The sequence below is a fragment of the Apiospora aurea genome (assembly GCF_038362705.1).
Source record: "Apiospora aurea strain CBS 24483 chromosome Unknown utg000008l_segment0_segment0, whole genome shotgun sequence".
In the NCBI taxonomy this organism is placed as follows: Eukaryota; Fungi; Ascomycota; class Sordariomycetes; order Amphisphaeriales; family Apiosporaceae; genus Apiospora; species Apiospora aurea.
In genome coordinates this window covers 2,235,169-2,259,664 of record NW_027117395.1, presented here as the reverse complement: position 1 = coordinate 2,259,664, position 24,496 = coordinate 2,235,169, and the positions used below count along the sequence as shown (strand labels likewise).

General features: G+C 53.8%; 7 protein-coding genes across 7 annotated transcripts; 2 read left to right on the top strand and 5 right to left on the bottom strand.

The window, feature by feature from the left end:
• Positions 1-155: 155 nt before the first annotated feature.
• Positions 156-624, top strand: PG986_012166 (uncharacterized protein; the record flags this gene model as incomplete). The annotated part of the gene is made up of 2 exons (XM_066848388.1): positions 156-189; positions 275-624. The coding sequence occupies 2 exons, from the start codon at positions 156-158 to the stop codon at positions 622-624; spliced, it is 384 nt and encodes a 127-aa protein (XP_066695084.1).
• Positions 625-1,419: 795 nt separating this feature from the next.
• On the bottom strand, positions 1,420-2,220 carry PG986_012165 (uncharacterized protein; the record flags this gene model as incomplete). The annotated part of the gene is made up of 1 exon (XM_066848387.1): positions 1,420-2,220. One exon carries the CDS (start codon positions 2,218-2,220, stop codon positions 1,420-1,422), a length of 801 nt encoding a protein of 266 aa, XP_066695083.1.
• A 4,363-nt stretch (positions 2,221-6,583) lies between these two features.
• PG986_012164 (uncharacterized protein) lies at positions 6,584-8,638 on the top strand (the record flags this gene model as incomplete). Its single annotated transcript, XM_066848386.1, has 1 exon — positions 6,584-8,638. The coding sequence occupies one exon, from the start codon at positions 6,584-6,586 to the stop codon at positions 8,636-8,638; it is 2,055 nt and encodes a 684-aa protein (XP_066695082.1).
• A 1,099-nt stretch (positions 8,639-9,737) lies between these two features.
• Positions 9,738-12,633, bottom strand: PG986_012163 (putative ubiquitin-protein ligase; the record flags this gene model as incomplete). Its single annotated transcript, XM_066848385.1, has 4 exons — positions 9,738-9,837; positions 9,928-11,917; positions 11,997-12,376; positions 12,599-12,633. The coding sequence occupies 4 exons, from the start codon at positions 12,631-12,633 to the stop codon at positions 9,738-9,740; spliced, it is 2,505 nt and encodes an 834-aa protein (XP_066695081.1).
• A 3,456-nt stretch (positions 12,634-16,089) lies between these two features.
• Positions 16,090-16,874, bottom strand: PG986_012162 (putative RRM-type RNA binding protein; the record flags this gene model as incomplete). Its single annotated transcript, XM_066848384.1, has 3 exons — positions 16,090-16,342; positions 16,410-16,666; positions 16,794-16,874. 3 exons carry the CDS (start codon positions 16,872-16,874, stop codon positions 16,090-16,092), a joined length of 591 nt encoding a protein of 196 aa, XP_066695080.1.
• Positions 16,875-18,388: 1,514 nt separating this feature from the next.
• PG986_012161 (uncharacterized protein) lies at positions 18,389-20,398 on the bottom strand (the record flags this gene model as incomplete). Its single annotated transcript, XM_066848383.1, has 4 exons — positions 18,389-19,366; positions 19,433-19,498; positions 19,567-20,031; positions 20,123-20,398. The coding sequence occupies 4 exons, from the start codon at positions 20,396-20,398 to the stop codon at positions 18,389-18,391; spliced, it is 1,785 nt and encodes a 594-aa protein (XP_066695079.1).
• A 727-nt stretch (positions 20,399-21,125) lies between these two features.
• On the bottom strand, positions 21,126-24,052 carry PG986_012160 (uncharacterized protein; the record flags this gene model as incomplete). The annotated part of the gene is made up of 3 exons (XM_066848382.1): positions 21,126-21,645; positions 21,777-23,701; positions 23,750-24,052. 3 exons carry the CDS (start codon positions 24,050-24,052, stop codon positions 21,126-21,128), a joined length of 2,748 nt encoding a protein of 915 aa, XP_066695078.1.
• Between the last annotated feature and the right edge of the window lie 444 nt (positions 24,053-24,496).

The following is a 24,496-nucleotide window of genomic DNA, read 5'->3' as shown; positions in this document are numbered from 1 at the left end:
TATCTCCAACCTCCAGATGAACTAACGAGATTCCGTGTCTTCCAGCCGTTACCCAGTCCCGTCCCGCTGTCGTACAACCTTCAACAAACTCTTTGTACCATCAATCACAACCGACCAAACGGGACGCGCTCCGTCTCGTATTCCGCCAAATAAACATGTCGAGCCAACCTCTGCTCCAGACTGCCCCAGGTAAATAAGGAATTCCATCCCATGATGCTTAGTCCGAACCCGACCACGTCCGACTGACCGCGATTGTTTCTCCCTCTGCCAATAGGCAAGCGCATAGCCCTGCCCACCCGCGTCGAACCTAAGGTCTTCTTCGCCAACGAGCGAACCTTCCTGTCATGGCTCAACTTCACCGTGGTCCTCGGCGCCCTGGCCATCGGCATGCTGAACTTTGGTGACCGGCCCGCCTTCATCTCGGCCTTCCTCTTCACCGGCGTGGCCATGCTCACCATGATCTACGCCCTCGTAACCTACCACTGGCGAGCGAGCTCTATACGAAGGAGGGGACAGGCCGGCTTTGACGATCGCTACGGCCCGACTCTCCTGGCCATCGTTCTGCTGCTGGCCGTCATTGTCAACTTCGTTCTCCGCATCGCCTACCGCGAGAAGCACGTCTAAGAGCAACTCGAGTCCATTGTATATACAACCTGCGGAACCGGTGCCAGGCCCGGTATGAAGTGATATGTCAGTATCAGCCGCCGACTACGAAGAAACCGACGAGCGCATGATGAACGGGCGACTTGACGAGCCATGGAGAAGCTTGTTACATGCTAGTGCAAATGGCTTTGTGAGGGAGAAGAAAGATTGATATAGTGCTGTGTTGTGTTGTCCGGCGTACAACGGGAAAAAAGATTGAAGTTTGGTACATGATGGGATGAACTCGGTGTATCTTGAGGGACTGCAGCAATGCATTGTACATAGTATAGTATTTATCAGTGGGTATCAAGCATTGTATAGAAGTTCTGGGTATCTTAAAATACGGGCCAAAGCGATACAGGATACGGCCGCGATGCCCAATCTGTGAGCATTCGAAGTCCGAGTTCCGTTTCGTATATCATATCAAAAGAAGCCAAGTAAACATCCGACCAAGCCCCAGACCTTGGAAACATGTTCTCAGCGGTACCTCCTCGTTTCCGTGATGCTCTGGGACATGATATCCTCGTACCTCATAAGTTATGCGCAAAAGCGCTTTTCTTGCACGAAGACGATCTGAGTAACAAGCTCTCAAGGTGGCTGCTAGACGTTCCCTTGCCCTATTTATCCCCGCTCCCAAGAGAAATGACCGCCATAGGTTGTCGAGGATCTTCATGCATATAGTTTACATGGCCTATCCCATTCACGATGTTAGGTGTTGCAATCATTGATGCTGTAGTTTGGTGCTGCATAGAGCCGGTTCACGTAGGGGATTCAAGCTCAAGTGTCGGCCGGGTCATCATTCGTCTGCTCCCCGTATCGCCTCCGCAGCTCATCGATGGGTGTGAGTGACAAGAACAGACTCATGACTGGCACCGCGCGAATTTTTGGCGTGCCTTCAATGGCGCGTTCGAAGGGAGTCTTCATCTGCTCAAAGTCGTCATCATCTTCGTCCTTGTTCCCATCTCGCTCCTTCTCCCGCCCCTGTCGTTGCTCATCATCGGTCATCTCCTTCTCGCCCGGGGCTTGGCGTTGGGCGAGTATCGTTTCCTCGACCACGGTCTTTCCATCCCCTCGGCCATTAGAGCTTCCCTTCTCGCGTTCCACGTCCTTAGTCTCCGCGCCTAGCGCGATGTACTGGTACCACCTCTTCGTTCCGTCCTGATGGCCGCCGCTCTTCAGCATCTCCCGCTTCGCAATCTCGGCGATGCTGGTCAACTTCCCGGCATCCGAGGCGCGGGCGCGCAGGACCGAAACCCGTGTCCTCTCTTTCGGGACTGGCTGGAGATGGCGGAGGACGGATGTCACCTTCTTCTGGATCTTGGACGAGGAGATCACCGAATGCGTCTGCACGTCGTACTTGGACTCGATCGCGGCGAGGATCTTGGCATCGCTTGATGCGGCGATGTTCAGCGTGGAGGCCAGTCGCGGTCTTTTGCTGGATGTCACCGTCGTCGCATCGGTTGTTGCGGGGTTGCCGGCTGGCGTCGGCGGCTCGCTGCGCTTGCGCTTTGTGGATGTGGTAATGTCGCTGCCGCCGAGGCGGCCTTGTTGCGCAAGGGCTCCCTGTGTCGTCGCCATTCCCTCTGTCTCTCTGTCTCTCTCTGTCTCTCTCTGTCTCTCTCTGTCTCTCTCTGTCTCTCTCTATCTCTCCGGTCTAACGTCTCAGCTGCTCATCCAAGTCTTTTTTTTTCTTTGCGCCCCGGCTTTAGTTGTTTGGAGGTATCAATTGTTCTGCCGGACAGCTTGATTTGGGTTGGGACTCCGTTGTTTGCGTTCGTGGGGGAAGCGGGATCATTCATCCTCAAAAATTCAAGGTTACTAAGCAGCGCGGCACCTTATCGATAAGTCGCCGGAGTCCGAAGCTTGCCTACACGCGACTTCATATGCATATTCTATCTGCGATTCGCATGTGTGCTTTGGAGGAGCTTTCCGCCATGGCTTTTCCCTACTGTAAACTAGACTTTTTGTTACATCCCCGCATACGAGAATCTTACGAATATATGTAAAGTTCTCTCTCAATACGTAACAACCGCTGCCCAGGAAACCGGCCTGAATGCCTACAGAGGCGACGATGGCACCTACACAACCACGGGATGCGTCATACAAGGTTTCAGGTGCGTTCTTAGGCGAGGCATTCCTGATGATACTGAGGCCAACATCGGCCTTTCTGCGCCAATGACCTTTGTCCTATGTCACAGAGTGTTCCGGTGTCATACTATTTCAAGCCCACCATCTTCATCGTTCCTGTACGCAAAGGGCAAGTCACTTTTTGCGAACAACAAGAACAGCTCCTCTGATGGTCTGATTATGGTTGGTTGATCTCCATTCTCGACCCCCGTGCTAGTCTCATGCAGCCATCTTTGATCGGGCTCGCGCCAAGCTTTACTCGAGACCCATGAACCCTGCCCGTCCCCTCAAGCCCACCTAACTCAGGTGCATCAAGAACGCTCTGCTCATACAATATTCGCGATAGCTACTGTTTATTCAAGGGTTCAGCTTAGCCAGGCACAAGCTTCCGGTTCGTTCCCCGTGACCCTCTCTGCGACTTCCAAGACACGCATGCTCTCTGAGCGCCCCGGAAGGTGGCCAACGACTTGAAGGAATGCGAACGTGGCGACTGGACCATCGTCCACATCGCTCTACCGGATACTAGATATCATGCATGCATGCATTCCACTATCCCATAGCTCGGCCTGGCTGGCGGACGGGGCAAATTGTGAAACATGTATCCGGATGGCATCAACGAGCTTGACAATGCGAGCGCACCACCACACATGCAGCACTCGACGCCATGCCCCGGATGTTGTTTTAGTGCCTGCCCCAAGGCAACGCCACGGGATCAGGGAAACTCGAGGCTAAGATTCGATCAAGAGGTATTTCTGAACAGCTTCGATTAGACGAGTGCGCTATATTCTATAGCTTTGCGCGGTTTTATAGCTCGAGGCGCTAGCAGGGCAGGCTGTCTGAAACTGTCTCTTTTGCTTGTTTAGTCGGTTGACGTGTCGTATTACACAGACCCTTCATGCAAGCTACTATTGCAAGATTCATTATCCCGAGCCCTGGAGCCTATCATATCATGCTTGGAATTCTCCGCTTCAGCTTGGGACTCTGCATTAATATAAACACAAAAGAATGAATGCAAAGTTAAAGAGGCGACGACGGCCCAGTACGATTGAACTGTTTGCCAGTCAAATAACTGCCTTGCATAGACTCCAACGCCGCTTGTGGGCACTACTGACCCTAGTCCCAGAACTTACACACCAACAGTATTTACTAATAGTCGTGCTACCTGTATGGCCAAGATATCGATACTTGTAGTATATGGGCCCGAATGTCATGACTGCTTGGCTTGACTTGTGAACCCTCGGTTCATGATGATGATGATGATGATGGCATATAGCCTCTTTTCGAGGGTTGTCACTTGTCACTTTACAGTAGAACCGAGTTATGTAGGTTAGCGAGGCATGTTGACCGCCACCTTGGTGACTCCATATGACAACACGGATGGATGGACTCCATTGCTGGGTCTTGGTTGCATCTTCTCCGTCCGAGATACAGGAGGATAGGCGGTTGTTGGGCATTGTGATCCAACCTCGTGCATACCGACCTACTTACACATTCCTAACCTATTGCTTACTATTTTCGTCGGTGGGAGGGAAGATAGGTAGCAACCCTGTAGCCCAGCACGATTTGGAATCACTCCCACCTCCGGCTGCCTGGGGCTTATCTAGACGCTGACTTGCAACCCCCTCGCCGGATGTATTTGTGTTGTCCATATACGTACGGACGAGCACAAGGGGTCGGGCAAACAAACCAGCAACTGTACTACGGCAAAACCAGGTACGTGGCATACCTACCTCCCTTACTTGCCCAAAGATAGATCGTGCAGAGGTGCCGGTCTCCCTGTTGCCGTTCTTATAGGACGACAGGCTGCTGACTGGCATCCCGGGGACCAAGTGACTGTTAAACTTGCACACCAACAAACCCCCGTATGGGGGGGGGGTTGTCTGCAATAGGCCAACCCCATTCGTCGCCATCGAACAGGGAGGTGGACGAAGGTGGCCCCCGGCCTCTCTGCTTCTCTGCCCCGACCCCCTGTTGCCTGTCGCTAGCCTGCGAGCCTGTCTTCTGCCCGTCCTCCCAAGAAACAAGTTGGTTTCCACCCCCCAGGAGATAGCGGACTTGGAACACGGGCTGCACATTGCTTGGAACGAATTTGGATCTGGAACTGGAACGACAGCTCCATTGCTGCTCCATCCACCCACCCCATATCCTCCTCTTGGCGGCGCAGAAAGAAGCAGCAGCGAAGCAGCGCAAAATCCAGAAGCAATACTACCCAAAAAGTCGCGCGGCCTCTTCTCTCCAGATTACGACACGACAAAACAATCGAGCAATCACCGGCTGCACGCCCATCGGTTTTTACCTTCCGCAACACCTCTGCATCTCGCCAAAACTGCAACAAGACGCGCGCGACCAAAAACACACACAACAACAACCACCAGCAGACCTCGCAACAGACCTCCAAGTCCACCAACGTTGTGCATCTCGCTTTCCCCCCCCCGTTTCCCGTTCGTTCATTTCGCGCATTCCTTTTTTGGTGTCTTCACTTTCCCCCAAAGTGTCGCATCAACCAAATAACTTCTGACGTGCCCGTCAAACACACCCACCCGCAATCATTACAGCGACCTTTCTAATACCCGTCAATTGACAACCAACCTTTTTTTAATCGCTTTGCCCACACCAGCAACCACCCAAAGTCTCGCCGGTCGCATTGACTTGATACGGAAGCAAAACACTCCTACGCACCTCTCATTTATTTGAGAAGGAAGTATTTAATTGCGCAATCGCATCTTGGGCCCATTTTCGTCGGTTTCGGTGAAGGGAAGCTGCCTGCGCCCTTCTGTTGTTGCTGCTGCCCTCCCTTCCACGACTTGTTTTGCGCCATCGCCTCGGACGCCTCCGAGTGGCCCTGTGCTGCTGCCTCCAACAGAGGTCGGGTTGCATCGTTTTCGCATTGCGCAGCCCCCTTCCGCCCTCCCCTTGTACATATATATTTTAGCGAAAAAGGGTGTCCCTCTCGCATTCCTCCGAATTCCAAAGGCGCCACTCTTTTCTGCTGCTGTTGCCCGTCGCTTCTCCCTCGTTCCCTGACTGACTCAGACTGAGTTTCGTTGGGTTTGACGGTGGCCACATCATCGTCCCGTCTAAAAAAAGAGGAGAGAGCACGCCTAGCGGAGCCCTTTTGACCTCATTCAGCGGCCGCAAACCAACCTGGGGGTGGTTAATCTTCACCACTGAACTCTCTCGCGCGACAGTCGGCAAGCAACCCTTTTCTCTCTCCGAAAAGGCTTCATTCACTGTCACTGCCTGCGCCGTCCAGTTCTGCCTCGCTAAACCTTGGCTGTCTCTCTGCTGTTTGCCTGCCTGTCGGGCCTTCTTGGGGTGCAGTAACCAGCAGCGAATTAAAGCGGGAGGCCCCCAAGTAATCCGCGCAATTACTTTTTCGGGGGTGCTGGGCTAATAGCGCCAAGCTGGTGCCAATCAATTTCCCCCTCCCTCCTCCCTCCCTCCCTTTTCTCGCTCTCCGTCTCCATTCGAGCTGACGGGGCCTGTCTCGTCTCTCTCCTTTTTGGCCCCGATCCTCCGATCGCTGCCTTCGCTCCCTTTTCTTCCCTGCAAGAACCCCCAGAAGGTGCAGGCCAGTGTTACGTCAGCCTTGCCTTCCCCCCAAATCGTCCGCACCTCGCCTCGATTTCGCTTTCCCCTTTGTATCGGCCAGGGCTCCCTCGACCTTTGGTAACTTTGCTTACTGCCAACCTTGCACGTCGCAAACCACCCCAACGCTGCAAAACAAACAAAAGCCCTGTTCTGAGAAATAAGGTCTTTCAACGCCCCAAAGCGAATCACCCCAACTTCTCATCTTTTTATTTGTGAGTAGGGTATGCTCATGTTCCGATTCTGGGGCTCAGATTCAAGGGGTAGCGACAAGCCTGAGCAGGTACTCCATCAACCTATGCTTGATTTTGCGAAACCCGTGCAGTCGTTAGTGTCAGAGCCGTGCAAAGTGACGTCGCCGTCACGTCCTCCGAAGCGCCGGAGGCAGAGCAACGCCGCGATAGCGTCGCACCCCGCTGCCGCTGCTCTCGCAGTGAAGCGGTTAAGGGTAGATGAGGATGACCAAGATGAGAGTAGACCGAAGAAGAAGGTAGCGCTGGCGGTCCAGGGGGCGGAGGATGAAGCTGTGCGATCTCAAGCGCCGCCGACGCCGCAGTCGCAAACGCTGTCACAGTCGCGCCGCGGGTCAGCCGAGTTGGAACACGCAAAGGAAATCATCCAACACCAGTTTAGTCACGATATTTTACTCAAGCACAACGAGCTTCGTTTGATACAGCAAGAACTGGCCAAATGCCAGGTCGCTTTGGAACAGTTGCGCCGGTGTCACTTGATCCCGTACCCCGTCAACACCCCGACGCCCGATCAGATGCTGCAGATTAGCAGTGGAATGGGACCTGCGCTGAAGGCGAAAGCCGGTGACAAGGTGCCTCAGTGGGCGCCTCCGTTTGGTGTCACTGATGGGCCATATGCGCGTCACTACGCCAAGTGGCTCATTCCAGACCCCAAATTTGATGGTATCGTGCCGGAGTCGTCGGTGCATGCTGAGTCCGCCAGGTTCAGGAATGGCGTCGAGAGCAGGTCGATGAGGAACAGCTTTGGCGAGGTAGGAGTTATGCCGACCAAAGGGCGACCTCCCCGTGGTTCAGCTGGCCAGAAGCTGCATGCCCTGTCGAACGGTTATCCTCAGCCCAAGGATAAGGCCGGTCCATGTGTGCTAAAGCGCTCCGACGGCAAGACTGTGAAGCTGGTCTGCCTCGATTGTAATAGGGAAAACTTCTCCAGCACGCAAGGTTTCATTAACCACTGTCGCATTGCTCACAAGCGCGATTTCAAGAGTCACGAAGAGGCGGCCGTTGCCTGCGGTCATCCCATTGAAGTGGAAGAGGCCCGTGGTGACGCCCAGGAGGAGAAGCCGGCGGCTGTCGGCATCAGCAACACCGCTGCTGCTGTCTCTGCCACCCCGACGGTGGCCACTGGACTCGTGCATCCTTTCGCCCGCCAGAACGGGCTTGCTGAATCTGAGCCTTATTTCTCGGTTCTTGCTCGGATCAAGGAATCTATGGACATGTTCAAGAAGGGTCAGCTTCCGAACATCAAGTCCATACCTGGCGTATCCAGTACGCCTGTCTCGGCGAAGCCATCTAATCATGCGCCAGCCAAGTTCGCGGCGTCTGCTGACTCGCCTCATCTGTCTCGCCTCCTTCAGAGCCGTGGTAAGTCCATGGATCTGAGCGAGCTGGTCCGTGACGCGAAGACCAAAATCAACCTTGACGAAGTCATGTCGCCCGAGGATGAAGATTCCGAGGAAGTCGAGCCACCGTCCTTGCTGCCCAACGACGGCGACCAGGGTGCGGTAATGCGAATGCCCCGTATACCTGCGCGGACAACCAAATCACCCATCCCTCTGCCTTCGACAACTCGCCCTGTTAGCAGCAAAGGCCGGCCTCCTGTCGGAGTCTCTGTCGGGGCATATGCTACGCCTGTGCCCACACCGGCTGCACGGGCGGCTCCCGAGCAAGAACCAGAGTTGCCGCGCATTGATGATGAGATGGAACTGGAACTCAGCCCCAACACAGCCATTAGCAACAACGCGCCATCACTCGTTAGCGACGATGGTGAATATGACGACTCTGTGGACGGCTCCTCGGATGAGTCAGTAGCCAACGATAGTCTCGATGCCGAATCCATGTCGGACGTCGCGGAGATTGGGTTTGATGATGATCACGTCGGACCCCGCGGCATTCGTCACCATCGCGGGTCGACAGCCGGACACACGGCGGTGCGACTTCGCAAGGAGGACAATAAGCACGTGACCATTGTGAGCCCTGTCAAGAATGACGGCGGTCCCAAGAAACGCGGTCGGCCAGTCAAGGGAACATAACTGCGCAAATATGCTGCCTGCTCAGTGTTGGCGACACTGTCTGGCGTCAACCAAATCAAAACAGTCATGGGCAAGACCTCATGACATTTCTCGCCCCTCTTGTTGGATTATACCGGATTCTTGGAAGAGACCTTTTTGCAAATACACACTTTTAGTAGCGATTAATTTTTTGAGACACGACTATCTATATACATGCCGCGCGGCTGAGCAGCGCTGGTCGACACGGATCGACAGATACGCTGTCGCTGGCTGATGTCTGCCAACGGAACGATGAGAAACAAGCACACAGCGGCGTTGGAAGGCAGAAAGGGGATTAGCGAATGCATTTTAGTTATTTACTTCTTTCAAATTTACGCCCCCCTCTTTCTCTGTGGTAGAACTTTAAGGGGGAATTGGGAAGGGAATGGAATGTACGGATGGATGGATGGATGAGGAACTTTTTATTCCAATGTTTTTTTCTTCACGAAAGGGAGAAGAAGGGGGGAACCTATTTACAGCCCAGAAAGTAAAACTGGGCATGCATGATGAGACGATTAGGAATGCGAGGCGTGTCTTTGTTTTCCCGGCTGCTTTCCCGCGGAGCATCTGTACTCATGAAAGCCCCCCTTTCCTGTATATATGTATACAAACCACCAAGACTTCCCTGTATAAAGAAAAAGCCAATAGTCAAAGATTAGGTGGAAACACAATGCCGAGCCCGCCTTACCAATATGTACTCTTCTATGCTGTAAACAGCCATGAGCTTCCATTATCCAAACCGTAGTTGGAGATCTTCTGCTTACATTCTTCCACATGAGGTATCAAGTAAACTGCGATATCCACGAAACGAAAGTTACCGCCCAAGATGCCTCGTATCTTTTCCCATCCTCTATTACTAATGCAGTTCAAACCCTCAGCATGCATGCTTCGTCTACTCGGACTGGTGGTCGTCGGTCTCTTGGGCAATGACATAGACAGAAATCAGTACTTGCTGTTACTACACGAGCTAATAATAGACCGCCCGAACCGTTCCACTGCTACTATAAGTACCACCCTTTCTCTTAATCACCAACTTATTCTACCGGAATAAAATCATGGCTGCTGTTGCTCCTCCTTCCCTTTACTCCTGGCCGAAACCCATAGTCTCCTCCACGGCAATTGTCAGTTTCTGCTGCAGTGCCTCGAGCGACTTGTATGGTGGCAAATCTAAACGGTTGAAACTGTAGAAGAAAAGAAAATGGTTAGCATACGATTCGGATCATGATGCAAGGGGGCTTTTGATGCTGGATTCGAAACGGAGCAAAACTTACCAAGTGTGTGCCTTTGGCAAATTACCCAGCTCTCCCGCCTTCTCAATCGTGAATCGCCTAGGACCATCGCTGCCTTGCAAATCTTTAAAGCCATTGACCGGAATACGGGATGTGCCCGTCGTGAACTGCAATAGTCTGCTCTTCTGCTCTCCATCCCAGCTGCGCACCGTCTGCCAGAAGAACTGAATCACCTCGTCGCTTTCCGTGTATCCACGGTAGTCGGTATGCTTCTTCCAGTCATCGACGTCAATCTCCGCGATACCTCCTATCAGCAGCTCGAGTTCACGCTCGTCAAAGACGTTGATCAGGTCTTGCGGGATCAGCTCGTGGAAGCCTTCCTTGAAGGCCTGGAACTGCTCCTCGATACGCTTCTCGATTCTCCACTTGACCATCAAATCAACATACTCCTTCTTGTTGTCGTTGGTGACGTCAATGTCGCGACCACCGGGAATCAGGTCCTCGACATGTATGACGCCGAAACGCTCATCTTCGGTAGAGAAGGTCTGCTCCAGGATACCGCCCGAAATGTCGTTGTCCAACATCCACTGCAGACTGCGATGGAAGTCCGCGTCGACACCCTCCATATCAGCCAGCTGCACCGCCTTGCCCAGCATCATCTTGTATAAGGCTCCAATAAAGAAAGCATCCAGGAAGCGACGGTGGAAAATAGCCAGACCGACCACACGGCCAATGAACTTGAAGTAGTTCAGATGCTCCGGGTTGATCCCCGAATGGGGGTTAATCTGAAGTGTGTAGTTGTCATGGGCCGAGTATTCGAACAAACAGTAAAACGGATTGAACATCTCGTGAGATAAAAGGAAGAAGAACTCTCGGGACAAACCACCGTAGTCCAGACCGTCCTCGCCATCGAATTTGATCATTAGACGCTTCTTGAGGTCGGTGGCAGACTGCCGCGAAATCTCGGCAAAAGAGTCTTCGAAGATATGCGATCGCCGCACCTTGATGTGGCATTGCCCCGAAAGGATGCGCATGGCTGGCTGGGATCGGAAGTAGATTAGCTTCCTCCTGAAATCACGCTTGTACTGCGGTACATTCTGATCCAAGGATGAAGGCAGGCGCGGGTCATCCCAGGTAGTTGTTTTGGTGTTATGGTCGACGAAGTAGACGCGGGCCGTGTTCGTGAGTCGCATCTCCCACCCACTGGGCAGAGGCCCAAGTTGAGAGACGGGCTGCTGCTGAATGGTACCATTGGCGTTGTTCTGCCCACCGTACATTCTAATGTACTGTTGCCGGCGAGGATCAACCCAGGTAGTGGTCCGCGTATTGTGGTCAACGAAGTACGGGCGACCTTCCGGAGTCCACCTCTGCTCCCAGCCAGGAGGCAGTTCACCTGTGCCAGGGCTTGTAGCTCCAGTGTGCATCATCGTGGCAGCATTAGCGCTCTGCGCGGCATTTTGCTGTTGCTGCTGGTCTCGCGACGGAGAGTTGGCTCCAGTGCGATCTTCAGGCAGGGTTCGGTTCTGATGACGTTGGCGCTCGACCTGGGTGGAAGCCTCGCGATCGGCTGAAGAGTTGCCACCACCGCTCGCAGTCGGACGATTCCAGCTCGTGGTTCGGGTATTGTGGTCGACATAATAGGTCCGTCCGAGATTGTCTTCGCGTCTCTCCCATCCAGCAGGCAGACGACCCTGGGCATCCTCGAAGGGGCTCATCTGGGTCGACCCTCGTGACTGATGACCGCTGGCCCCATTGATTGGCGGTGCTGGGCCATTAGGATTACTAGGATTAGGGCGGACCGTTAATGCCTGCGAGCCGTTCGCACCAGAAGCTGATGAGGTCGGTCGGTTCGACGTCGTGTCCGCGGCCAAAGTCGACGCTTGCGGAGTCGGCAAAGATGGCCGGCTGGAGTTTGATGGCGTATGTTGTCCGGCGGCCGGGGCCGTTAGGTTGGTCGACAGGTTGATGATGAGCTTACCGTGGACCACTAGATTATCAGTCGACTTCTTAAGGTCTCGTGTAAGCATCTGGTCTAAACATGGCGAATTGTCAGCGTTAGTCAAAGCCGGCCCCAGGATCAATACCGGCAGAATCCGAGCAGGAGAACGAACCATCAGCGCCATTGGCGAGTTCGATGACATCGCCGATGCGGATGTTGATGACACCCAGGAAGCCCTGGTCCTTCTTCTTGAACTTCTTCTGGTCAAAGACCTGCACGGCTAGTATGCCATCCTCGTTGGCTCGGAAGTCGAAGCTCTCGTTCCAGTAGGGGTTTAAGGTGCGTTTGGAGACGGTCGTCGTCTTGGTCTGCTCGCCATTGATGGTGGCGACGGCGAACGGATCGGGGAAGCCTAGATGCGGGGAAGAGGTAACGTCAGTATGGGCTCGTTTATCCTCTACAGCGGAGTGCGTGTCCGTGGAGGGGGCGCATGTGGACATACGAAAGACATCTCGTTTATAGAGCCCGTCAGCGGCGATGACTGCGATGGTACTACGTTAGCCTAGTGTCCCCTCATGCTCGCGATGACAAGAGCGGCAAGCAAGCGATCGAATGGATGGCTTGGTGGGCACGACGATGAGCGAGACGGATGGTGGGGGGGTGATGGAGCAACGCACTGGTAACTCGCAGATTGGCCTGACTATACGTCATTGCAGTTAGTAACAAGGAAGGCAGATTCGATGTACGGAGGAGGTAGAGGACGGGTATACGCACGACGGCAGTCCGGATTCGGAGCGAGTAGAGCTCATGATGGCCGTCGGTCAGGACCCGCCAGGGACGAGTAGACGATGGGAAAGCGGAAAGAAAACGGGCGATGGAGGACGAGCGTCCAGGTCGCTTGCGTTGTGGTATTCGGGCCCCTCTATGATGATGTGATGTCGGTGTTGAAGTGTCGGTGGTGGTGGTAGTGCGGCGTTGTTCTGTTCTGCCAGGGCGCGCTTCTTTTTTAGCAGAGAGTTGGTTTGGTGCCTTGCCTTGTAGTGCAAGAGGGCACTTTTTGGGTGCTCTGGCCGGGGATTGTACCTAAGGCTCTCAGGCTCTCGCAAGCGCCGGTCGGTTGGAGGGGCTCGAAGGTGCAAAGCCAAAGCGGAAACAAGGGACGTCGCAGGATTCCGAGTCACGAGCGTGTTGATGGGAAGAAAGTTGCGAGGGGAGATGACGGATAACAATAGAATTGATTGGAGATGATTACAAGAAGGCCAGGATAAGACAGCTCGGCTCCAACTGTCTAAGTTTAGTTCTCCATGCAAGTAGTTTGTTTGGATGGGGTGGTAGCAGTAGTGTATGTAGTATGTAGGTTTAGAGGCCGAGTCGGGTTGGTAGACTGAAGAGGGTAAAGAGAGACAGGGCGACTGAGCAGGCGAGCAATTAAACCCACCCGCCTACATACATGTACATCAAATGTCGCTCTAACCAAGCTTCGATTCATCAGACCAAAGTGACGGACCTGCACTGGCTTGGCTTTGGACACTGATTGAGGGGCATGGATGGAACAGGACGATGATTGAATGAATGATCGATGGATTCTGATCGCAGCATAGCCTACCTAATGGCATGTACCTACCTACCTCCTCGCATGCCTAGCAGCAGCAGCAGCAGCAGTGCATGTTTGACTTGACCTAGGTAGGCTCAGGTATTTCTGTATGTATCTGAGTCCAGTCGGGTGTAGGTACTACATCGACAGAGTGGCTGCCTCCTGTGCTGTGTGTGTACATGCATACTGTACCGTACACTCACTCAACTTACCAACAATGACCTGGGTTAACATGTTAGCTGAACTTACAGCACTCACTTCCGACCTGTCTTTCTTTGCTGTCCAATTCAATACGTACCAGGGCCTACACGGCGTGCCCATCAACCGAGAAAACCCAGCAGGCCTTGGAAACACCCTACAGCCAGGCGGGATCCGGGACCTGCCCTGGCCTGCGACAGTCCCCCCTCAATCAAAAAAAAAAAAAAAAAAAAAAGACTGGACTGGGCCACTCACTTGAGAGTGGGAGGTGGGTGGGTAGTCGCTTGCACGCTGAAGGGAGGCTGTGCAAGAAAAAAGTGCCTGTGCCTGTGCCTGTGCCCGCGCCCGCCAGCGAGAAAAGGCGAATCCACCCCCGCCTCTTCCACTGTCTGTCCGCCTGTGGTGTTGGTGCCTGTATTACTCACTGCTATTACATCGCCATGTACGTACGAGGCCAAGAGGCCTAGGTCTTTGTAGGCTACATGTACATTGACAGATCTCACCTTTCAGTCAGCCAGTCAGTCCATCATGCTATCCATCCATCCCGATACGGCATGAACCAACAGGCGCGAAGGCCCTTCTGGCCAATCCCGTATCGCTTCTTTTTGATACGTCCAGGGGGGCTTTGCTTGCTGCTGCCGCTGCTCTTCCTCCTCCTCACTACTACAGTACTACTACTGCTGCTACTCCTGTCTCTTGCATCTGCATCGAGCTACCAATCTTGCCGCCAGGCCCATCCCATCTGTACGTTAGTAGCTTAGGTAAGCAGCGTAATAACCACACGGCCGATCTTCTGGACGTGGTTTGCCGTATTGTTGTTATGTATATGTCGTCTATCCCCGGTCTGCACTGCCATGATACTACCTATCCAAGGGTCTTTTCTTTCTTCCCTTTCCTCTCGCTGCTTCTGTGAGATGCGATGCTACCTCAGCAGCTCTAGGGGGGCAGTCCGTAACCCTGTTAATCGTTATCGAGGGCAGGGCACGGTTCTTGAGTGAAATAATTACCTGACCTTACCTTACCTCATAGAGGGGGAAAAATACCCTCCAGTGGATGGATCGCAGCCAACCAAGTAACATAACGAGTCTGCTCCGTCAATACCGGGACCAGGACAGTAACACTTGGGGTATAGGAGATTAGATTCGACGTGCGATGATGTTATCCTGGACATGAGCCCAGTTCGGCATCGTCGTTTAGCGCGCATGGCGACGCGCGGACACCCGAGGCTGAAGCCACACCAGTGACGTATTGGTCGAGATGCGACCATGCAATGCGACTGCAATACTCCCACTCCCACGCTCCTATATACATGTGGCGACCCAGTATTTTCACTTACCAAAGCTCGCGTATTGTGGGAGAGGTATACCCAGACAGCCAGATCATCGCAAGCCACACCGTCTTTGCGGCTGCTCTCTTTCGCGCGGGAATTCCTTCGTCTCGTTTCGCCGTTTCAGCGTACTCCAGACCTGCCTCTGCCTAGGCCATCGTCTCCTTTGGCCCATTTTCAAAGGGTTTCTTGCATTCCAACAAAGACGGCTACCGGCACGACTTCTAGCCGTCATAGCCGGCAGCACCATCCATATTGCGCATACCGCCCAATGACAGCTAGGGTATTTCCACCGAGTTTTCCAAGACTCCGTCTGCTCCATTGACAGAGGCCCAGGATGCCCCATCACTTACAGACTACTCGCAACTCGCACTTCACTATCTTAGAATCTCATAGATGGTAAGAACCCATCATGTGTCTCTGCCAACTTTGTTCTTTTTTCTTTCTTTCTATCAATTAAGCTCCAGTCACGGACGCCATGCCATGCTTCCTCGCTAGAGGTGAGGAGAAGATTCATCCACAGAGTGTAGAAGTATCATTATCTAGAGATCCCATTGCTACGCCAAGATCTCGCGCGAGAAAAACTGAGCAATACCCCAAAAGAAAGGTGCAGCAGTGATGAGACAGGCATTAACTGCGTCAAAACGCCCCCCTTTTGATCAGTTGCGGCGCAATCCGCATATTGCCGCATATCGTACAAAGGCCCATCGTCGTAGAAAAATCGTAAGAGCGTTTCGGTTTGGTGTTGGCCCTCGATGGATGACAAGAAAGCGAGTTGGTGGAACCGTCTATGTCCATGACGATATGCTCGTCGACCCATGCCAATCAGAAACCAGGCTCGATCTTCGGAGTAAGCAGGACAACTTCCGTATGCTCCTGGTCATCCATCTGTTCAAGAAGGTGCTCACGTCCACCGGTAGGGCAATCCGGTTCCACATCCTCTGTAAAAGAACCTTGGGTGAGAACGACAGCATCCGATTCGTCGTCTTCAAGCTTGATATCGTGGTCCTCAAGCTTAATATCGTGGTCTTCAAGTTTGATATCGGGAAGCTCTTCTTCCAAGAGGAGGTCGAGGTTTTGTTCGTCGGATACGGAAGATTGGTTGTCGTGATCGAACAACGGGGCGGGTGCTTGCTAGGCGTCCTCCTAGTACGGGTTGAAGCCACCCCGTCCACGGCCGCGGTAACCTCCACGGTAACCGCCACGAGGGACGAATCCTCCTCTACCACCGAATCCACCTCGACCAAAGCCACCACGGCCACGGCCGCGACCGCGGCTCATGCCGGGAATGTTGGTTCTCTTGGGTGTGACCTTGATGTTGCGGCCCTTCAAGACGCTGTCGTTGAGGACCAAGGCTTGGGCAACCAGGCTGGGCTCCGTGAACTCGACGTAGGCGTAGCTATCATTTCACGGATGTCAGTATTCATACCGAGCGCAGTATCTAGATTGGAGAGACAGCGACTTACCCCTTGGGCTGGCCGGTGTACTTATCCAGGAGGATGGTAACGCGGTTAATCGAACCGCACTCCTGGAAGTGAGCCTGGATGTCCTCGGGAGAAGCAGAATAGTCGACGTTGCCCACGAAGATGCTGCGGCTATCGACATCTGAGCGGTCTTCGCTTAGGTCTTGGCCTTGCTGCTCGAGACTGGCTTGCATCTCTCTGAGCTTGGCTGCCTCGTCTTCCATCTCAGCAACTCGTCGCTTCATGGCGGCGATCTCTTCCTATAGTCGGTGTAACGTAGGTTAGCCATCGCATAGTTCCTTACACGTTCTGATATGGGGGCCGGTTGGCTGGCGCAGATCAGGACCAGTAGCGACTAGATGGCTACTGGTAAGTTGAATTGCGCACCTCATCATTATTCTCTTCGTTGTTGACCTGCGGCTCCTCCACGGCCGAGTCTGCGTCCTCGTGCTTGATTTCGGTCGACATGTTCGCGTTCGCGTTCGCGCCAGGTCGATCGGTCGGTATACTCGTGCGAGACCAAGCGGCGACGTGCTTGGGCAAGTTCGATAATGTGATAATGGGGACTCTGGGAGCAAGGCCAATGATTTGACAGAAGCAGCTGTCACCTTTCGGAAAGGCTCGATGATGATTGATGGGATAAGTCCTGACCCCACTAGCTGGGAATTTTGGGGCAGATCTCGAAGATCTGAAGGCGAGGGCAACGGTACGGAACAAGTTGGGGACAGTTGCTTATGCGCCGAAAGAATACGAGAATGATTGCCCTTTCAGTCGAGGATTGCGGGCTTTGTTCCGACGAGGTATACAGGCGGTCTTGAGCGATGGGTGGCACGGAATAAAGAGGCTCAGAGCAAGTACCTGTCGCAAAGAATTCCACGTCGCGTCCAGGAATTGGAGCTGCCGGAAGCTTTCTGGTTGCGACGGGACCAGCAAGTGCAAATGCAATGACGAACGGCGCTAGGATTGGCCGATGGTTCGCTGGGGAATTGGTTGGTCGGCGGCCGGAGCAAGTATATTCCGAGAGCCGATATTCTAGCCCACGTTCAGGCACTTAGATACATGAACAAAGAAGAGGCACGCGCCACTCAACTCGTTGGACGCCACAGTAGAGGCTGTGTAGGTGAGTAAGGTATGCTAGAAAAGTACAACTGCGTATGTCATGCCTCATTGTTTCAGCACTCTTGGCAGTCCGAAAGCAGATACCTCGTTTCCAAGTGGCCATCTGCCCTTTGTCATGGCCGGAAGCCTTCAATAAACCTCCCAGGTTAGCAAGCTTACAACGTGTGGCTGTGGCTCACGAACCAGTCAGCTTGATCTGCCTAGGTAGGATCCTTTCCTAGTGGCCAACAAAAGAAGCAAGAATATGCATAACAAATCGGGGTTTCAGTCAAGTACAAATATTAACCCAGGTCAGGCGGCAGAGCGGAACCTGTTAGGAGTGAAACGATACCCCCGCGTTGAGCTGTGCATGTATAAATGTGCTGTGGTGGGAGTGATGGGGATGACTGTCTTTATCTGCACGATATAGACCAATTACTGGACAGATTATACACTGATATATACCGTAAGGGACATGGCACTATAGTTGAATTGAAATATGCTATGATGGAATAACACTGGTTCAGTTACTAGATTGACTTACTTGCGTGGGCCAAGGCAAGCTGATGTGAAATAGAACAAATAAAATAGAACAGCAAGTGCCTGGGAGCCCCAAATGGTTTGGACATACCCCTTTCAGGACAGGCAATATCAGGGTCTGGCTGTGTGCAAAGGAAACGGGGCCATACACAAACCACGCACCAGCATGAAAGGGACGACTGGTTCCTGCCTGCAACACTAAGTAAGCGTGTATTTCCTCTAATAATAGACACTGCTATAGCCTCTTATACTATACATTGGTATAGCTGTATATGTGCGTGTATATGTGTGCACCCCTAGCACTCCTCTCTCTAGAGCACCTGGGATTGTTCTTCAAGTATGTCTCAATCGTCCAACTCCTCTCCTTCCCGCGGCACGATCGCAGCAGACCTTCCGTTACCAGCAGCTTCTTCGGTGTCCTTCGCAACATCGCTAGGACCCCTCCAGCCCGTCGACGCCTGCACTAGCAGCACCACGAGGCTCAGCACCGCAGCGGCCTGGAACAGCACCTTGAGCGCGTCGACGTAGCCCTGCACCGCGACCCGGCGGTCGACCTCGCCCAGCCCGCCGCCATAGACCAGGGCCGGGCTACCGACGAGCCGCTTCACCAGCTGCGCGCGCTCGGGAGTCAAAGGTGACCCTCCATCGCCATTGCCATCGACAGCGCGGTACCCCTTTTCGAGGCCGGCGCGCAGGGTGCGGATGAAGATGCCGCCGCCGATGGCACTTCCAAAACTGCCCGCGAACCCGCGGAACGTGCCCAGCAGGCTGGTGGCGACGTAGTGGGTGTCGGGGCTGGTCAGATGCAGCAGATGGGCGAGGGTGTAGTTGACGATGGCGCCCGTGAAGACGCCGTTCGCAAACAAGAGAGCCACGTACAGCCCGCCGGGTATGGCCGGGTTCGAGCTCAGCGAGAGCGCGAACATGGTCACCGCGAAGAACGCGACACAGACCAGGCATGCGACGTAGAAGCTTCCCGCACGCCGGATGTGGACCCAGCCGATCAGGATGCCGCCGAGCCCGAAGCCGAGGTTCGTGGGGATCAGCATGCTGCCGCTGGCCCCGGGCGAGAGGCCGAACACGGCGAGCGCCGTGATGGGCGCGTAGAAGAGGATCGTCCAACGCGCCGTCATGAAGCCCAGCTGCGACAGACAGGAGAGCAGAGCGCCCCGGTTCTGGAGCACGGAGATGGGGATGATGGGGTCGGACGCCACAAAATACTCAATCAACACGAAGACTACCAGCGTTCCAGCCGAGATAGCCAGCGGAACGATCTGGATCTGGGCCGATAAGCTGTATAAGAACAGGACTATTGTGCTCGTCTGTACACGGTGGGTTAGTATTATCGATTTGCGGATACATCTTTGGGGCTTGAAGGGTTTACTAACCAAGACGACAGCACCCAAATAGTCAATCTTCTTGAGCTTCTCCTTGACCGATGCTTCCTTTCCGTCCTGACCGGAGGAAAAGACTTGGGGATGGCAAAATAGACACCCAGGCCAGCAATGAGACCCGCAGGGACCTGGATCGCGAACAGGGCCCTCCAGCCAGCCGTGGGGATCATGACCCCGAAAACGACGGCGCCGAGCGAGATGCCCGTGGTGAACCCGGCGTTGACCATGCCGACAAACAGGCCGCGCCGGCGGCGGCTCGTCAGCTCGAGGACGAGGATGAAGACGAGGACCATGATGGCGGAACCGCCCATTCCGGACAGGACGCGGCCGAGGATGAAGGCGCCGAAGGAGCCCGCGACGGCGGTGACGAGTCCGCCCGCGGCGAAGAAGAGCGAGGCCACAAGCACCATGAGGCGCGGTGAGAAGATGGAGGCGAGGCGGCCGGTGAGGGGCGCCAGCGACGACAGCGCGATCAGGTAGGCGCTCGTGAACCACATGGCGTCCTCGTAGGCGTCGAGGTCGGCCGCGATGGTCGACTGCGCCATGGTCATGCCGGACATGTTGCATGCTGCGGTATTCGTCTTCGCGTTAGCCTACATAGAACACTCATATGACAACTAGCTTAGGGTTGTGCATGACAAAGAACAGCGGGAACTTGCATTGCAAAAATATGAGTATATAAACGCTTATCACGATGGCCAGCCCGCGCCCGCGGCTGACCTTGTAATTTGCCTCGCCATCATCGTCCACAGCAGGTTTCTTGCGTTGTTGCTTCTGCTGTTGTGGCCCATCATGCGCAGGAATGTCGTCGGCATCGCGCAGGATTGCCGAGCTTGAAGAGGTTGACGCCGAGGCCCGTCGGGAGCCCGCGTCGGACGGCAGCAGCGGAGTGGCTTCCGACACCGTGGTCGCGGTATCCTCCCTTGCATCATCTGCACCGAGATGGTGTTGTTCCGTCATGATCCTGGCTCGACCGTAGCCAATGGAATACGGTTGTTGTAGAGGAACTTTCTTCGAATTGGCCCCAAGCTATGATGGTGCTAACGTCATAGAATCGGGCATGTAGGGATAGGGAATGGTTGGCCCTCTGAGGATAAAGTCGATAATGCCACTTATACGCGACACCACACAATCCCATCCATTCAGACAACTAGATGAAATGAGAGGGATGTAAATGGTCACTTACTTGGAAGTTGTTGAGTAGTTCAGGGGTTTGGGGCCAATTCCAGTTCCGTTCCGTCTTATCGCCATCCTAAAAGTGAATGTGCTTGATTGGTAAGCCGACCAGCTTCCAAACAATTGAACCGTGTCCGAGTCTGACAAGGGGTGGGAATCCTGTCCCGGAGCCGGCAACATCGTCAAAGAGCGACATCATTATCAATCACTTGGAGCATCGGATGGCCCGGAGTGTTTTTGCTAGTGCGCTTATATCTCTATGCACGTCATCTCGCATACTACCCTGCTGAAGCAAACATGCATGCATGGCAATGTGCTTATTTGAAAAGGTATACTGGGCAACGGACTCTCTCCGTTCGGCTACGAACTTCAATGCTCTGTATAAGCGTGTGACAGCCTGCATGAAAAGGGGACCATTTCAATACAGAGAGTTTGATTTTCTTATTATATTTTAAAATATGAAAAGTTTGGGTATATGAAGAAGATATAAAATAAAATACACATCGCTCAATCAGGCAGAGCCGCTCCTCTTGTTTTCCTGATGTTCCACCGTGGGCGCCACAGTGGACGAGGACCTCGTCCGGCCCAAGGTTTTCATCAGCACGTCAGATAGTCGTCTGACCAAGTTGCCCTCGCGTGCACTCACGATACTATCCTGACGCCCCCGGGATGATATAATGGCATCGAGGTCCAAGTCCAGGTTGCTGTGCGCCTGGATGCGCGACTGGCGCGTCTTGCCCACCCGCGCATCCACCAACGCTCTCGCATCTCTCTTGAGATCCAAGAACAAGGGGAACACGAGCGTTATCACGAAAAGAGATGGTACCACGATGAAAGCGATCCGGTAACTGACCCCAGTCTTGTTGATGGCGTAGAGGACGAAGGGCCAGAAGGCGGCCCCGGAGCCCCCCCATGGTGATGTAAGCGGCAGCTCTTTTTGGTTCGCTTGCCCTGGCCCCGGAGCCCAAGGGTGTAGATCAAAGGCCACATTGGGCCTTCGGCGAAGAAGAAGAGCACCACGGGGATAACCACTAAGTTGGGGTTCATGGGTTTGATAGCAGCAATCAAAATTCCAAACAAAATTCCAAGCCCTACGCAAATATTCAAGATGGTTCGAGGCTGTGGGACTCTGGGGTGTGTTGGAGATAGATATGCGAGGTACGCGGCGAGGAAACGGGACACCGCAAATGCCGTGTGTGCAATGAGGAGGTAGTCGGAGATGGTCAGTGCCAGGCCCGTTGGTTGGTCAACGTCTCCGTTGTGGTCGGCTTCCGTTGTTGAATCGGGGTTGGAGTCGGCACCAGAATTCAGATCAGGCGTTATGATGCTTTGGAAGAATATGCTCATGCTCTCCTGCCCGGCCATGTACGTCCATTGGGCCGCCACGGCGAGGATCAGTGTCCATGTCCGTAGCTCCAAGCCGCCAATGCTGCGCTTCGTAGGATCCACCGGGAGATAAAGCGTCGAGTTTTCCAACTCGGCATCGTTCACCTCGGGCAGCGGCATATAGTAGAAGAACAGGGCCAGTGCCACACAGAACAGTGTTATGGCCAAGTAAGTCCACTGCACGTCAAGTAGATTGACAGAGCTGTTTCGATCAGCCGTCTCGACGCTTGTAAAAAAGACCTTTTGAGCGAGTAGTTGCGCCAGTACCGTGGCTACTGCTTGAACGCCCTGAGCTGCGAGGAGGCGCATCTCGGCGTAGTCCATAGGGCCGCAAAGGATGAGGAATGGGTTGGCCGCCGTTTCCAGCACTCCTAACCCGAAACCAACTACAAAGCTGCAGAACATGAACCCGCCGAATGACAGAAGCACGGCGCTGGGCCAAAACATGATGGTACCTATACCGTAGATGCAGAGGCCTATCATGAAAGTGGCTTTGAAGCCGCCGACGGGAGGCACCTCATGGCGCATCTTGCGCGTCCGTCGGTGTTCGTCGTGTCGCAGAATCCATTCGCCGACCATGAGCGGGCCGAAGAAGTAGCCAGCCCCAAAGTACATACTGGTGAGCCCAAGGGTTTGTGCTACAGTCATCCCTGCTACCTGGGCTATGACGTTGTTCAAGGTGTTCAGGAGACCATAGGAAAAGCCCCATAGCACAAACAGAATGCCCACCACGGTGCAGTATTTAAAAGACTCGGACACCGAGGTTCTCATCAAACTCTTTGGTCTCCTGAGATTCACAAAGCCGAAGTAGATCGAGTTCTCCCCCATCGTTGTAGCCGTTGCATTTGTTCGCGCAGTAGGCGTACGTCCGAGGTTGTTCGATGAGCCCGATCTTCCAAACTCCATCATATCCGGAGTTGTGAGGAACTCCATGGCCGAAATTTGAGCGCTGGGGCTCTCAGCAATACGGGCAACTCCGGGCATGGATAGACTGCCCTCGCCACGCGGGCTGCGGTTGAAGCTCGCAGCGGCAAAGTCATCGCTGAGCTGTCTTGAGGCTTCTGACGTTTGTTTCGTCGAGGTGTCGCTAGTTCTAAGCGTGCCATCAGGATCGACCAGCATGCTCGGCAGGATTCGGATAATGAGAGGCTTCAGGGTGGGAACGCAGGCGCATGCGATCCCAATGTTGACCTCGACGGACGACCACATCAATGATAATGATGCATTGAACGCGAAGTTACTCTGTCCGCCGAATGACGTCGTGGGATCTGAGGACAAGTCTGGCGATATATCGGTGATGGCCTGCTGGAGGTAATAGATCCTCACTACGTCGACCACGGTAACAAAGATGCCCAAAGTGAAGGTTACGACCAGGATGATCTTTTGACGTGGCGGAAGTCGCATACCAGTAAGAACTGGCAAAGGCAACGCCAAAATGGCAAGGTCTGTGATAATGTTGACTGGCGCCGAGCATAAAAACTCCGTCAATAAGGGAATGCACTGTACTGTAGTTGCGTAATAGTTGAACGCAGCCTCCACCGGACGACACTGAAATATGTTCAGCAGAGTCAAGACAGTACCAGCGACATTGACGATGCCCAGGACTCCCCATGAAGCCAGACGGAGCACTTGTTCTGTATTCCTAGACAAGCGCAGATAAAAGACCAAGATTGACGTCTTCGTCGCCATGAGAGCAGGGTTCTGAGACTAGGTCAGTAGGCATTGGGCAGGCAGTGGCAAGACTCTTACATATAGGACAGAGAAGACATATTCACAGCGTCGTAAACTGTCCCAGTTACCCTCCGCGATATCACTGTCCCGTTCCCCGAGGCCTTTGTATGTCCCGTAGTCGATGGTGAAGCCTATGGCGAATGCAAACAACCAGGCCAAAACCACGAACCAGTCATCCCAGGTGATGTGCCGTACAATGAAACACCGTGTATATAGTCGTGCGAAGACGAAGACGGAGGCGAGGGCTAGAGTGGCTGTCGTTACCGCAAAGACCGAAGGTCCGCGATCCTCAATGTCGGACCATAGCCCCGTCTTGGACATGGCGCCGACTATTGGCCAAGCAGCTCTTAAGCGATCTTGAGATCAGATATATCCATTACGGGCAGCGGTTGCTGATATGCCTTCCCGGATCCTGTTGTAGGTAGGTATGTTGTAGGCTAGCGGTTTGGTCTCCAGACACAGGCCCGGCATCGATGTCTGTATGTATGGCGAAAGACAGTAGGTTCTCCGGCGCAAACCAGATCAGCGACTAGACCGACTATTAGAGGAAGCGGTTGACGACGGATCTGGGAGCTGCGAGTGGTGTGGGCCAGGACGATGGCGCTTTCGTTTGAAAGCAGCGGTCTAGTTCTCGTGGGCTCGCGTGCAGCGGTGTTCCTTGACTCAAGTCAGCCGCGGACTATAGGCTCCTGTTGCGCACTAGAAAAGGCCAGGCGGACGGATCGAGGAGGAATATCGAGTGACTGTCCGATTATGTGGATAACA